A 15,277-nucleotide genomic window follows, 5' to 3' on the forward strand; every position below is an offset into this window, starting at 1 on the left:
CAATCCTTCACCATTTTAGGAAGCTGTCTGTTGATCGCTACTTTGGCATATTAACCTATAGTTGCAATAGATATGAGCTATTTGGGCATTAATAAGAAAGCAATTAGACTGAGACATAACTAGATATGAGCTTGGCCAATATCTAAGATTTTTGTATATCGTTTGTAAATTAAGTTATCGGATTGTAAACAGATTAGTCGTGGTGTGCATTTGATTTGCTTATCAGACAGCATTTTTATCAAGCCTTTTAGTAGTTGCTTTGAAGATGTTGTCCACACCACATGGGATTCCCACAAAGTGTGACGGCCCTTTGAGTGGTCAAGTAACCACTTATTTGCAGTTAGAAAACTAGAAAACGGCTTGAGAGAAACATAATAAAAAAATGAAGAATGAGAGAAGAACAGTGGTGTGTTTTTTAGGCTTTATTTTTAGGAATCAAAGCCTGCTTTAGAGCATTCTTCTTAGAAAATTTTCACCAGCATTTGAATCCTCTTGAAGCATGGAGATTTTATAAGGATTGGGTTTTCTCCAACTTGAAGATAGGAATGCATTTTTGGGTAAAAAATTAGTGTTGATGGTTCATAAGAAAGTAATGCGTGTATTTGTCAAATTAAGTATTTACTTAATTTTTCGGCAAAAGCTTGAAATATATATTATATTGCCCATTTTAATCAGTGGAGAGTAGACACCTTGTCGTTGGGCAGGGGGGCACTTCCGATTTCCAAAATTTCCTAGGTCTTCCTCCTCAGGGCTTTTTTATATAGGGTTGAGGACTCTTTGCCGAAGCTCGTACTTACCAAAAATAGTAAGTCTGTATTTTGTAATGGATGATGTGTGGGCGCTTAAGTGATGGTTGGCCTTGGGAAAAAGGTAGGGAATGTGAGCCACAAGGAAACGGATATGGTAGGCCATAGATGATATGGACATCCCCACATCTAAGGTTAAAATATAACTAGATAAAAGAAATAGAAATATATCCTAACTAACGAAGTCTCATAAAAAAGTGAACTGCGGCGATGGTCCAATGAGGTAACATCAGGAGAGAATTAGTGGAATTACTGGACAGTGGATGTGAGTACATAACAAGAAAGGAAAATTAATCACTATAGCCTTGCAAGAGGAGCTTGAGATATACTAAAAGAATGGGAGAAATCCTATGTGGACAGAGAGGGGAGTTTGTACTACATGAAAGAGATATGGTTCTTTGAGAATTACAATGTGAATTGCCATTACGGGAAGAGTTAGCTCTCTACCCAATTATGGCCAAGAGGCCAAAGGAACGAGTGTTCCAGTATGGGTCTCCCTTAAATAGTAAATAATATAGGGGTGTCCCTGATAGAGAAAAGGAAAGAGGCAATACGGGGGTGTCCCTGATAGAGAAAAGGAAAGAAGGATAGCAAGCCGAGATCTATTTTATCCTTTGATGGGCTTGCCATCCTCCATTCACATCGAGAACAGCCCCAATGGGTAGATACACTATCAAGCAGGGTAGCAAATCCCAAGTGTTGATTGAAGATAAAAACTATCCAGGCACAATCGCCAATACCAGGAACAGCTTGTCCAAGGATTTATATCCCCGTGATGAAAAACCCTATTGGAATGAAGAATTGAGCTAAAGATAGGTTTTGCACCAGTAGAGGAAAAGATTCATGGAATAAAAACTGCCCCGAAAATGATGCGGAGGAGAATCAACTTGCTGTAAATTGTTCAAGAATTTGGGTACAACTCCGTCTTTGCAATACAAATTTGAGAGAGCCCATGCATTTGAACTGATAACTCTAATCAATTTTATCGTCTTACATCCATGTCTACGTAAACGCCTTTGTACATGACAGCTTCAGATCAGACCCATCTGAGATCCAACGCTTTGTTGATCGAATTTTACAAGTAGTGGTACATGGCCAGAGAAATCAACCCTGGTTTGCATGTAATCAAATTATCAAACAGACGGCGCTAATTATTGGAATGGGGTTACAGATGAGTTTCTTGATATTCAATGAAGGATCTAGACAAGGTTTGTAGAATGCATGCCAACTGCTGTGTTGGTATCGAAAGAAAACTTCATGACCAGAGAGACTTGGTCTTGAAAATTGAAGTCATTTACAGCACTCGCAAGAGATTCGAGATTCTGAAAGATGATGATATGGCCGTATCACCGTCCAAGAGACCTCTAAATAAAAATTATAACAGAAATTAAGGGCACGGATTACTATTCATCTTATAAAGAAAGGGGACCCTCCGGTCCGGCATTGTCGGAGAACAGAATAACATGGGACCATTTGGATGTACGTAATATAGAAGTAGAAGTAAAGGAAAACAGTAAAACAGTGAAAAAATAGCTTGAAATTAACAGGAAGCAGCAAATCCTGTAATCTTGATCCTAAGAAAAGAAGCATTTAAAGGAGTGAATGAGGGCTAAATGCAATTAACAAAAAGGAAGATTCAGTCACATTTGGAGAGAAAATGCATACCCATTCCCTCCCTTCCAATGCAACTCTCTTTCTTCTTTCTTGTGATCAGCAATTGGAAAACACATTGGCAGGGAAATCAAGAATAGGTAAGAAAAGTCTCAACCTCGATACAACATGTGTGTGTGTGTGTGTGTGTGTGTGTGTGTGTGTGTGTGTGTGTGTGTGTGTTGTAAGCCCTTGCACTGCCATTTCCAAAACAGATTCAAGTAGTCTTATTTTCGGCAGTAACCCAATCTCCTCTGCCAAGAAGATTAACCTAATCTCCTCTGCCACAATCTTCATGGCTACACACAAACAAGTCGTGGTCACTAGCTACCATGCCTCAAGAAACAAGGATGTTGAGGGATGAGCTAGTCCTTGAAAATCAATGACTAGCAGTAAGCACAGTGGGCAGAGAAAGAAATGAAAGCAACTAGTTGTTTCTGACTGCAAAAAGCAGCGGTGCAAACAATGGATAAACCGATAGAACCAAGTGCTGGCTCATGCATGTCACTAGATTCAGTTGCACGGACCATTAAACTATGTCACATGTTCTCACAAGTTACAACCTATGTTATAAATATCATTCTCGGGAATTTCTCGGCAAGAGAAAAATCTCAGATTCTCGTGCGCGTGTAGGTGGGTTGGTATCAGGAAAATTTGTTAAAAAATTATTTTAAAATTATAAAATATTAAATAAATAAGTATATATCAACAAGGCAGAGCAAATCTTTTCATCTTTAGAAGATTTGCTGAAGTTCTCGGAAAGCTTGAGGATTTCTCGGAAGCTGGAGGTCGGCTCCTTCTCTAGGTCGACGGATTACAGAATACCTGGGGAGGGAGGTGGATCTCTCTCTCTCTCTCTCTCTCTCTCTCTGGTGGCGATGCCTTGGTAGAGGCTGATGGGGCCCTTGTGGAAAGGGCGGAACGGAGGGCTTGGTGGAGGCCTAGGGTGGGGGACGAATAGGAGCGGGCTTGCATTTGGGTTTTGAGGGTGTCAACGGGGAACATGACAGTGTGTTCTACGATTCTGGCGATGGAGCCAGCGAGCATGAATTACCAGAAGTGGAGCCCATCGTGGGGGATTTTGTTGGGGTCGGGAGGAGGACGGTATTCCGGGTGGAAATCAGGGTCCCTGACTTGGGGGAGGCGTTAGTAGCCATGTAGGGTCAGGGTTTGAAGGGGAAGGAGGATGGGGAGTATTATAGTTGTTAGGGTTAGGGTTTGAAGGGGGAAGGAGGAGGGGGAGTATTATGGTTGTTAGGTTTATGGTTCGAGTTTGGAGATCACTTTCGGATGGGTATTGAATGATTTGATTTAAGTGGGGAGGACATTTTGGGTGGTGAGAAGAGGGGCAGAGGGTCACGGATGGGAATTAGATGGTCTGATTCTGGTAGGGAGGAGGTTTTTTGGGTGTAAGAAGAGGGGCAGAGGGTCACGTCTGAAAAAAAGCTATGGAGATTGGAAGGCAATGTAGATTGGAAGGTAATAAGAAATAGCAATGGAGATTGGAAGGAGAAGATAGATAGGCAGAGTTGAAGTAGGAAATGGAGAGGATGGTGGAAGGAACAAAGATGTTTTTAATGGGGATCCACCGGAGTTTAGTGGTGGTGTGAGGTGGAGGCCGCCGGAGATCGGATAATGTTGATGGGTTGTTGGCTATCGTGCACAGTTAGGGGTGCACAATAGCTCTGGGTCTTTGAGCGGGATTTTTGAAAATCGAATTCTCCAGCTAGAATGTGGTGAAGTCTGCGACGTGGCAGGTCACATTCTTGACTTTGTGGGGACCACAAATATGGCAATTTTTGTTGGATTCGATTCAATTGAGGCTATTGGGTAATGCAAGGGGGAATGGGTTTTTCCTTTGGGCCAAGGAGAATGCTCCTGAGCAATTCATACTATGTAAATCTGGTCGGACTACTGGTCCCCATTGTAAATTTGCTGGTATGAATATATTTGTCAATTTTCAAAAAAAAAAAAAGTATGTATAAAACTTATGCAAATTAAAACAATAAATATGTGGAATGATAATAAAAGTGAAATGCGGCACAATATCGTTGGTAGTGGAATTAAATATAATCCTTCAAATAAATGGCACTATCATCAAATTAAATATCGTACTCCTTGGTTGTTAGTGTTTAAACTTTAAAATTTGTTAACTTAATTGAGCATGTGAGCTTGGTAGAATCTAGTTAAGTTTTCTAATTTTAGTTATCTATGCCTTGCATCTTATCTCACAGTGTGTTTAACAAGATATGTATTTGTGTTCTAGATCTATAGTCACATATCTGCTCCCATGTATGCATCGATGTCTGGGTATTGTAACTTCTAAACCTTCTAAACTTATTCCCCTGCCACGATTCAATTTTCTAACGGAAGAATGTCAAGAAATAAGACTCCAGACCACTAACTGCCACCAAATTTAAAACTGATCCATATAAACCCTAGAGAAGTCAGTGAAATTCTCAAAACCTTCTTTGATTGCTCTTACTTCTCTCTTTCTAGTCTTAGACCAAATCTTCCACAAGTCTTTTTGAAGTTGGGTTATATATCGAAGCTGGTCATATATTTTGGCTCCATGTTCTTCAACCACCAAACTTGAGAAAGTCCTCGAAGTTGAGTGTGATCCATCCATGGTTTTAAATTTCGGATTTCGGTGGGGACCGAAACCGGTATTTGGCGAAATTAAATATTTCGCCAGTTACCAAATTTCGGCCAAAATTTCGGAATTTCGGTAATTTCGGTCCGAAATTTCCAGAAAATGCAATTTTTTTTTTAAAAAAAAAAACATTACAAAATTTCGGAATTTCGAACGGGAGTACCAAATTTTGACCGAAATTTTAGTTTTCCGAATGTCTGAAACGGTTACCGAAACCGAAATTTTAAACCATGGATCCATCCCATGTGGGAGTGGAATGGGAACTAGACATAGGAGTGGAATTTTTTTCTTGGCTGCATCAGTAACAAAGTGGTTTGCTTCAAGGCTCCTATGCAGTTTTTTTTTTTTTTGAATAATAAAGGCTCCCATGCAGTTATACCAAGATTATCCTTCTTTTTTTTTGAGAACATATACCAATATTATCCTTATTTTGCAGATTTGTTACACATTACCGTTTTCTTTAATTTATTCAACATCATGCTTAGAGGACAGTTGTACATTCTAGATTATTATTTGTAGGAGGAGATCCATGGAGGGGGTCTTGGAGGCCACTTTGATCAGGACAAGACCATTGAGGTTGAAGACGAAAAATATTGGATACCAATAGCTAAAGCTGTGAGACATGACATCGAAAATATCATGAAGAGATAATCCGCATGTGATTAAGCAATGGATAGGACAGACACGCCTCTTCCAACTACTGTATTACCATGGCAGCAACTTGGCACAGATTTCATCTTGGGATTTCCATGTACAGAGTTGGGATACAATTTTTTGCTAGTGGTTGATAGACAAGATGATGCAATTCACATCCCACTGATCTGTATCTCAAAGCGGTTCATCAATTACTTGGATACTGACGACCCAGTATCTCATCATCATTTTCAATAAAGTCCATGTAAGAAACTAGGTACTACTTGGTTCATAGCGCCCCCAGACAGATAGGCAAATGAATTTTACTAATAGGAGTTTGGGATTTTCTAAGATATGCCATAGCTGGTCACATTTTTGCATGTAAGACTAGAAGCTGAGTTCACTTACAAGTGAGGGATCAATCATACTAAAGGAATATCTCCAATCGAGATTGATTATAGACATTTACCAAAATCAAGTCCTAGATTTGGTGACATAACCTACCAAAGCATCAACTGGTGAAGAGGCAGAGTTTTATGCTGATTATATGAAAACTTTGCATGAAGACATACCAAAAGCGACAAAAGAGAACACTACAAGATGCAAGCGGACGGATCAGAATTTTGTCAAAGATAATTTAGTCATCACATTCTAGCTCCTCGAGGAACTTAAAAAACAAAAAATAAAGTAAATGGGCCTTGCTGGATCGTTCAGGAAGGTTGGACAGAATGCACATTTTCTAGAGTTCCCAAAAGATGTGAAGAAGAATTCAATATTTAATGTGGTTGATTTTTTATAAATATGTGGAGCATGATGAGGTGGAGGCAACAAGAAGAATGAAGAAGAAGGGGTAAATCAACTTGTCATGATGTGGATCAAAGAGGTTGATAATATCCTTGGGTATTGAATTGTCCATGGATCGACTGGTTCGTAAGATGCACCCTTTAAGTTTGACTTTGAACACCACTTTCTGGTTGATTATATGGTCATCTACACCCTGTTTTGGGAAGTGGACTATTCCTGTTAGTTTCAGCGTCCATTGGAATTTTCTTATCTGTCATCATAACATGAGATGTACCTCTTGCATCACTCTATAAATTGCTTTCCAAATTTAGTAATGCTTCTGCAAATTGGTTTAAATTCATCCTTGTACCACCACCGCCATGTCGTCCTCTGCACGCAACCACAGAAATAAAATCAAGTTCTAGGTTCCAAACTTGCAAGGTTAGTATATGAGCTCCGGGACAAGATGTGAAACTTGAGTGAGCAAGGGTCTTTTGCCTAAATCTTCAGGCTGGATCATCTTTGTGAACACCAACTCAAGCGAAGCTTTCAACTTGTCACTCGAGTTTAGTTTCGGTCTTTCTCGAATAAATCTCTTCTGATCGTTCATTTAATGAAATGAAAGCTTCAAGATAAGAGCCCACCTTCCCCTCTTTGACCTCTATAGCTATAGCTCTTCAGGCTGGATCCTCTTTATGAACACCAACTCAAGCGAAGCTCAACTTGTCACTCGAGTTTAGTTCGGTCTTTCTCGAATAAATCTCCTTCTGATGGTTCATTTAATCCGATGAAAGCTTCAAGATAAGAGCCCACCTTCCCCTCTTTGACCTTTATAGCTATAGCTGGTGAGATGGGCTTGCATTGGAATTTGAAACACTACAACTGAACACATTTTGAACTACGATTCTATTCTATCAAATATATAGCAGCATCAAATTGTCATATGGGAAGGGGAAGATTTCTGCGAAAAGAATTACTTTTATCAGAATTATGCTAAAAGAATAGGCTCCTAGTGGATTGATTTTTCATATAAGAAATGCAAAGGGGAAGATTTCTAATAGCCTCTCTCTTCTTTGACCTAAACAAGTTCGTTATATAAGATAATCTCAACAAAAAAGAGGTGATAGTCTGATCTATCAATGGCCAATCAGGAATAAATATAGGTCCTCTAACGAATCCCCTAGAGAAGGATAGGGGAATACCTTCACTCTCTTCGAACCGAGGAAAAGAAAGGGAGGACAGGTTTGTTTGAGGACCCATTGGTCCAGATTCCGGGACGTACCCATATGACACGAGGGTGTCATGTACGGCTCCTTTGAGAAGGGTGTGATACCACCACCTATCAGGCCGACGAGGAGTCCACGGGGCTGCATCCCTACTCACCTGGTCCATGCACATCGCTCTCTCCAGGAGGTTGGCCACCTATCCTAGATCTTTCCATTTCCAAGAAGATCTCGGGCTCGATCCAGTTTAGTATCAAGGTGATTCTGTTTCCGTTCCTATATATCCAGTTTAGTATCAAGAAGATCCCGGCCTCAGTCGTTTCATACTCGAGTTGGTAAATGCGTTGAGCCAAGTCAAGGGAGCCATGCCGGACCGTATACGGAAAGGGTTGAAGAAGGACCCCTTGGCCCTCGGCCCCAGCCGCAACACAGGTCTGCCTTTGACATACTGCCTTAGGAGAGAAAGAAAAGCCTAACTTATTAGCCGGGAGACCGGTGTTAATTAGCGTGATCCCATTTTTGAAGAGTTTTGTTCATTATAGCGCAGTGAAAAAGAATCCCCAAGAGTACATTATCCGGTTGGGCTATGGGAATCAATGGCTACGTGCTATGGAAGCGGAGAGGAACTGATTGTGCAATAGTTGTTTAGTAGATTAGTAGTATAGATTAGATAGATTAGTTGGCGTGCTAAAGATACACCAAATCGAAAAACAGATGGTGTGATAGTTGCACACCCACTTAGTGACTGATCCAGTGCCGGGGAGGAGAACCCTATTTGATACTAAGGCTCAAGCACGAAAAAAGTGCACCCTTTTTAGCTATTCTTTTGTGACGTGATGATAGAGATCACACATAAGCGTAGGCAACGAAAGTACGAAACAAACAGGAGCATGAAACTCCACTACTAGAGATTGTTTCCTATAACCAACCTAATTCATGTAACCAAACCTACTACTTGTACTAGTACCATAACTAGTACCAGCACGGGGAGAACCTGTACTTCAAACTAGTTCCTATCACCGGCGTCTAACCTAATCTCCCGTTCCTGTACGGGAGCGGAAGCGAGAACCAGAACTCGAAACAGCCTACTAACGAGCTTGAGCTAGTTCCTACTCACAAGATCGACTCTCGAAATGGGTCTTCCTGAAAATTCCACTTGACTCAAGCTCGTTAGTAGGATTAATGGACCGCCTTTAAAGTAGAAGGGGAGCCTTCCTCTTTTGGATATGATATCAGCCTTGTTTCATTTCATAGGGGCCCTTTCCCTACTACTTTATATTCGGGGACGGATAGTCCTTGTAGACTAGAAAGAACCTTGCTCCACTATGGATTATAACTAACCTTATCCACTAACAGAAGGAACTATTCCTACTACTACTTGACTCGCTTTCGCCTACTAGAACTACTATAACGAGTACCTATAACTAGCACTAATAGAACTAGTACCGTAGCTAGAACTGGTACCTTTTTTGTACTATAGCTAGGACTAGCACTGAAACTAGCACCTAAAACTAGTACCAGAATTACTACTAGAACCTATACCTACTATTAGAACCACTCAAACACTATCCTGTTCCTGTACGGGAGCGGAAGCGAGAAAAGCAAGTTATAGATACTAGACTAAAGACTCGGGACAGCTTGATTATTATTGAATGAATGCCCTGGTAATTTCCTTCCTTCTCGAGATGTTTTAATAATGCTGTCGCTTACATAGGGGTGCAACTCGGGTCGGGTTCAACCCGGAAAAAAAAAAATTTTGGGTCGGGTTCGGGTTGAGTTTTGCCAACCCAGGTTGAATTCGAGTCGGGTCGGGTTGAGCCGTTGAGGGTTTGGGAAACCCGACCCGAGTGAAACCGACATTTTTTTTATGAAATTTGTCTTTTGTAAGCTTTAAAACTCGGGTTGGGTCGGTTTGAACTCAGGTCGGGTCTGGGCAGGTCGAACCTTGTCGGGTTGGAAAAAAGGGTTCCTCGAGTCGGGTCAGATCGGGTTGGAAAAAGGGGTTCCTCGGGTTGGGTTGGGTTGGCCTCAACCATAGTTTCAAATTTCGGTTTCGGAATGCTTTTCGGTCCTCACCGAAATTTCATCCGAACTTTCGGCCGAAATCTGCCGAAACAAATTTATGGTTATTTTTTCTCGTATAAAATTTCGACCGAAATTACCGAAATTACCGAAATTATAATTTCGGCTGAAATTTCAGGAAATCCCTTAAATTTAGGAAGGAATTTGGGATAAATGAAATTTCGGAAGGAATTTCGGGATAAATGAAATTTCGGAAGGAATTTCGGGATAAACGAAATTTCGACCGAAATTCCGAAATTTTGGCCGAAATAAATGACAGTTTCGGGTAGAAGCGATTTCAGTTTCGGTATCGACCGAAACCTGAAATTTCGGATTTCGGTCGAAATTTAAAACCATGGCTTCAACCCGAACCGAGTTGCACCCCTAGCCTACACCTTACATTAGGAACCGAAGATTTTATTTTAATAATGTTTTAATAATGAAGACCCATCCTTTAGCGCCTGGTGCAACAACAAGCACCGCTTGACTTGGGGAGTGGTGATTTAATAGCAATAGGAGGCAAAGTCGCCTTGTTACCTATTCCATTAGGATCCGAAGATTTTATTTTACAATACATTCATGCATTCATGCATCTACGATCCATGTGGTACAAAATATGGAGCAAATCAATCAAAATCGGCTCCACTTGCAATTCTCACGAGACAATAAATCAAGTAAGAATGGACATAACAATTTGATATAAGATATCATTTTCAAAGAGAACCACACCCAAAAAAAATAGAAGCCTAAAGGTGAAAAATCATTCATCAAAATCTGAAGTCATGCCTTCTACTCTTGACTTTGTATATTGTAATCACTCACATGGAGGGGCAAGAGCCGGGCACCGTCGCCCGACCGAGCAGAGAGCGACACCCCCTCTTCTTTTGGTGTGCCCCAAGACCCGAGCGACCCCCTACTAAAATGGGATTCTTAAAAAAAAAAAAAAAAATGAACCCTTTTTTACTTCAAAAGCACTTGCCTTCCTGTTGACAATCACCCTAGACTTTTCCTAAACACTTTACAACTTAGAAAAGTTATAAAACAGCCCTAAAACAAGATAGCCCTCCATGAACAAAATAGAAACTATCTAAAAAAGTATACATGAATCTCCACGGAAAGTAAACTTATATCATAAATTTGCTTATAACTATAAACCGGTTCCAATTCAAGCCTCCTTCATCTTAAGCCTCATCAATTCAAAATGTAAACTCTAGAAGCTTCAAGCAATCCCACATATTTCCAAAATAAGGACTGTCTAAACCTCCAACAAAAATATTTCAAAAACCTCAAAAGATGACTTGGGGGAGGCTTGGGTCCTTTTCAAATGGTGTGATTTGTTTGAAACTTTGAATTATGGAGACAGCATAAACTACCAACTTTGGTAGTCCAATATTTACAGAACTAAGCATCAACTTGAAATCATATATATGAGAATCAGGGGGAAATCATCATTAGAACTATCTTCAGGACATGATTTACAAGAAGTCATCGCGTGAGGCATTGTAATGGAAGTCATGGTGAGATCGATCTTTGGAAATCTCATGATTACTAAACTAGACACAAGTTAATAACAATATTTATCAGAAGCAGGAGCTACAAAAATTAAAGCTAAAAAGACTAATGAACATCCATTACAAAACAGTATAACAAACCAAGTAAAGATCGATCGTTTCAAACTAAAAATAAAAGATGAAACATAACAAAATGTCTGAAATTTGTTACTTTTGATGATGCTTGGAGGAGGACTTCTTCTTAGAGGTTGGGGGCAGAGGCTCGGGATGCTTTTCAGCTTCAATTGGGTCCAACCACTTCAGGGGGTGGCGATTGAAGAAGGACCAATTGGGAACTGTAACTAACGTCGTCAAAATGACACCGCCAGCATAAATCAGTAGCATTAACTGGAAGGAACCAGCCAAATAGCCAGTGGCAAATGACACTATGGCAAAGACAACAAGCATAATCTGCATCAAAAGCTCTGACAACTTTTGCCCTTGCCAATCCATCTACAAATGAAGAAAAACAAAGAATAATATATATATATATATATATATATATATATCAATCTCCTGAAACGTTAAAGACATCGATTTTATAATCCAGGATTGTAAAATCCAAACTAAAATCTGGATTTTATAAGGTAAAACATGGATTTCATAAGCTGCAACCTAGATTTTATAGTTCATGATTCTAAGATGGATTATAAAATCCAAACTAAAATCTGGATTTTATAAGGTAAAACCTGGATTTCATAAGCTGCAACCTAGATTTTATAGTTCATGATTCTAAGATGGATTATAAAATCCAAACTAAAATCTGGATTGTATAAGGTAAAACCTGGATTTCATAAGCTGCAACCTAGATTTTATAGTTCATGATTCTAAGATCCATAAAATCAAGGTTTTAGTATGTAAAATTCAGGATTTCCAAAACTGATCATTGGACTCACAAATAAACGTAAATTTGAGTCTAATAATCAGTTTTGAACTAACAATCTGTTCACAAAATCCAAAACAAAGGGACCCTAACTGTAACATGATTCTGGAAATAACAAAAAGGGAAAGTATCATACCATCAAGACAAAAAATAAGATAAAATTATACGACGAAACCCTAGAAATTCGTCTGAGTGATGCATGAGTGAAGGATCATACCATGAAAGAGAGATTGAACCCTAGTCCAACAATACCTGAAAGTGCAAACTGTGACCTAGATGGACAAGATAAATGGGTGTCCTAACGAATGAATAAATTGCTGATATTTGCACTACCGTGTTTTTATTATTGCACTAAATCACCTTTTCTTTTATTGTTTAACCAGCAGTCTAAGTATATTACAATTCTTTTCAATTGGCTTCTCACAGTCCTTTTTTTTTTTCCCTTTTTTTGAAGGGCGATGATATTGTCACCCCCCTAAATTACGCATTCGCTCCCCTTTTGGCTTGATTTGACGTCAAAAAGCATTAATAAGGGGGGCGAATGCGTACGCAGGGGGGGTGACAATATCATCGCCCATTGAAAAAGGAAAGATAAGGTGAGTTAATGAAAGGGATTTGCTAGGTCAGTCGCAAAATTCATTTCGCGGCTGATCTGTTGCATGTAAGACTAGCAATTTATCAAAAAAAATGGTAGTGCCGATATTAGTTCCCATAAAATGTGTAGGGATTTTGTAAAACAAGTCTTCTTCTTCACTTTATTTGTAAAGAGAGTCTCCTAGTTTGATAATTTGCAAAAAATGAGAAATTATTCGGTGCAGGAGCAAACATGCTCATGTAAGAGGCACCTAAGAGCATGGTTTGAGATTTCGGTTTCGGCATAAATTTCGAACCTAGCCGAACCGAAATTTCGGACGAAATTCGGTAAAGAGGGGAGAAATGTCGGTTTTCTGAGCTGAAATTTTGTAAAGGAATAAAAAATTAATGTTTTGTTTGAAATTTCTATTATATGTAGAAATGATATTCCCACACCCATGATTTAAAACTTGATCTTTTTGAGTAAAAAAAAAAATCTATCAAGGGTATTTTGGTCAGAAATCAATGGCATCAGCTGGTTTGCAAAATTCACTCAAACGTGATTACTTTATCCGCATAGAAATTATACGGTGCTTGAGTGGGCATGCTTGTGTAAGTGGTATGACAAATTTACCACCCTTGATACTTGATCCATTAGTAGCGCCTTAAAAACTGTGCTGCGGTTCGATCAAATATCGAGGGTGGTGCTCTTAGGCATGGTTTGAAATTTCGACCGACACTGAAATGACCGAAATCCGAAATTGCCGAAACGTACAAAAAAAATGGCCCGCCCCATCAAAGCACAAACACATGAGGGGTAAAATTATGTGCCCTACCCCTATACATGAACTCGGGTGGAGATCGTGGGACCTACTCCATCAAAAAATTAGTCAAGATGGTGGGCCCACCTTGTTACACATCATCGAGCATCACGGGTATTTTAGTCTTTTTGCAATGTACTTTACGTCTTTTCATATTTAAGGTCATTTTGGTCTTTTTATGAGTTAAAAAAAAAATCTATCGCGGGCATTTTGGTCACAAGTTGATGGCATAACCTAATTTGCAAAATTCACTTAAACATGATGGCTCTAATTACAAGCAATCAAACTGGAAGACTTTGTTTTTTTGCAAATAAATCAAAGTAAAGGACTTCTTTTGCAAAATGTACTTGAATATATGGAGCATTGTAAATATGGGAAGTGACATATTCGTGGGCAGTCCCTATAGTGTATTTATGACTACTCTTTTACACTAAAGGAGGCTGGCACAAGTAAGACAATGGGTGAATATATCATTTCCCTACAAACATGTGCAGAACTCATCTCCTATTTTTCAGCACTTTCCTATTTGGGAAAAAGACAAGCAAATTTTGAACAGTTGAAGAAAACACATGAAAATGACACTTGTTTACAAAACATGTCAAAATGTCGAAAAATTTGGCCATAAGAAAATGCTTGCATCTTCTTCTTTTGCAAATGGGTAAATATATTAATGAATGTGTGTGATGTGCTTATTTTATGGCACATGTTCGTCATTGGTAGCATAGTAGAAATGATATGCTCAAAGGATTCACAGATCCAAGGGAGCAAGGAGATATGACATCTCGGTTCTATGCAAGTCTTGATAGTTCATGGTTGGGAAAGAGACTAGACACCTCTTTTTGTATACAACCAACACCAGTCTTGCCTACATGCACGTGTCGTGGGGTGACTTATCTCAGTCATCTGGTAGTAGACCCTACGCAAGAAGAGTGGGTGCAACGATTGGATCGTGCAACTGAATCGAATCAAACAAAGAATAACTTGTGGACAAGAGAATGTAAAGTTGTTATTCCAGAGAGGACCCTTCACATGTCCTTAGACGTGAGGGATCTTCTTGGTCTGTCGGCCTGTTCTAGGGTCTTAGTCTATCTCATAGTGATTCTAGTTTATAGTCACATTCGGATAGAGCTATATCCTAGAGCAAAGCCTCGAGACCAATAATGATACTCAATATGGGATTCTTTACCCTAAAATTTAGGGATTTACATCTACAATTTTGTCAGAGCGGTAGGCCTACTAAATAGCCTGGCCAGGCGAACTTGATAAAAGGTTTATTAGAATGTTTTATGAAGCATTGAAATGTTTCTAAAGAATTTTACAAATGCATGTGGAGGCTGAACGCCACTTGACCAGAATGGTATACTAGAAGTGGGCCAACGAGGGTAAGAGTTGTCCACCCCCCGTAGGACTCAACTCGGTAGATATAGTAAAAAAGAAAGGACTTGAACATACAAGATGTGATTAGGGGTAAGATAATCTAACGGTCATCGTCAGGGTTACGTCTCGATGGAGGCCACTAACCTAATGCGAGTGCAGTTTAACTACATACCGAGATCGCAGTGGGGCTCACCATAGGGTTTTGCAGGATCGATCATCGGATCCCTGCGACGATCACACTCATAACTCGAATGACCCAGTAAC

The 15,277-nt window shown here is 39.6% G+C and overlaps 1 protein-coding gene across 4 annotated transcripts; it reads right to left on the reverse strand.

The window, feature by feature from the left end:
- LOC143850899 (signal peptidase complex subunit 1-like) lies at nt 1–12,618 on the reverse strand. 4 transcript variants are annotated; one of them, XM_077360186.1, is made up of 3 exons: nt 12,460–12,618; nt 11,532–11,812; nt 1–55 (listed from the first exon to the last, which is right to left on the reverse strand). In XM_077360186.1, the coding sequence occupies exons 1-3, from the start codon at nt 12,460–12,462 to the stop codon at nt 16–18; spliced, it is 324 nt and encodes a 107-aa protein (XP_077216301.1). In that variant the 5' UTR covers nt 12,463–12,618; the 3' UTR covers nt 1–15. The 4 variants fall into 4 exon arrangements, with proteins under 4 accessions (XP_077216301.1, XP_077216298.1, XP_077216299.1 ...); XM_077360183.1 differs by lacking the exon at nt 1–55 and adding an exon at nt 1,653–1,916; XM_077360184.1 differs by lacking the exon at nt 1–55 and adding an exon at nt 1,653–1,916 and having other exon boundaries at nt 12,379–12,533.
- Between the last annotated feature and the right edge of the window lie 2,659 nt (nt 12,619–15,277).

The sequence above is a fragment of the Tasmannia lanceolata genome, unplaced genomic scaffold (assembly GCF_043159265.1).
Source record: "Tasmannia lanceolata isolate RefF3 unplaced genomic scaffold, GAP_Taslan_0.1 ptg000018l, whole genome shotgun sequence".
NCBI classification, from domain to species: Eukaryota; Viridiplantae; Streptophyta; class Magnoliopsida; order Canellales; family Winteraceae; genus Tasmannia; species Tasmannia lanceolata.

Excerpts from the sequence above, each read along its gene's own strand:
- LOC143850899 (XM_077360183.1), bottom strand. Across the intron at positions 1,917-11,531 it reads TCCTCCAAGCATCATCAAAA|GGTTGATTTCTCTGGCCATG; the intron begins GTAACAAATTTC and ends CATGCAAACCAG.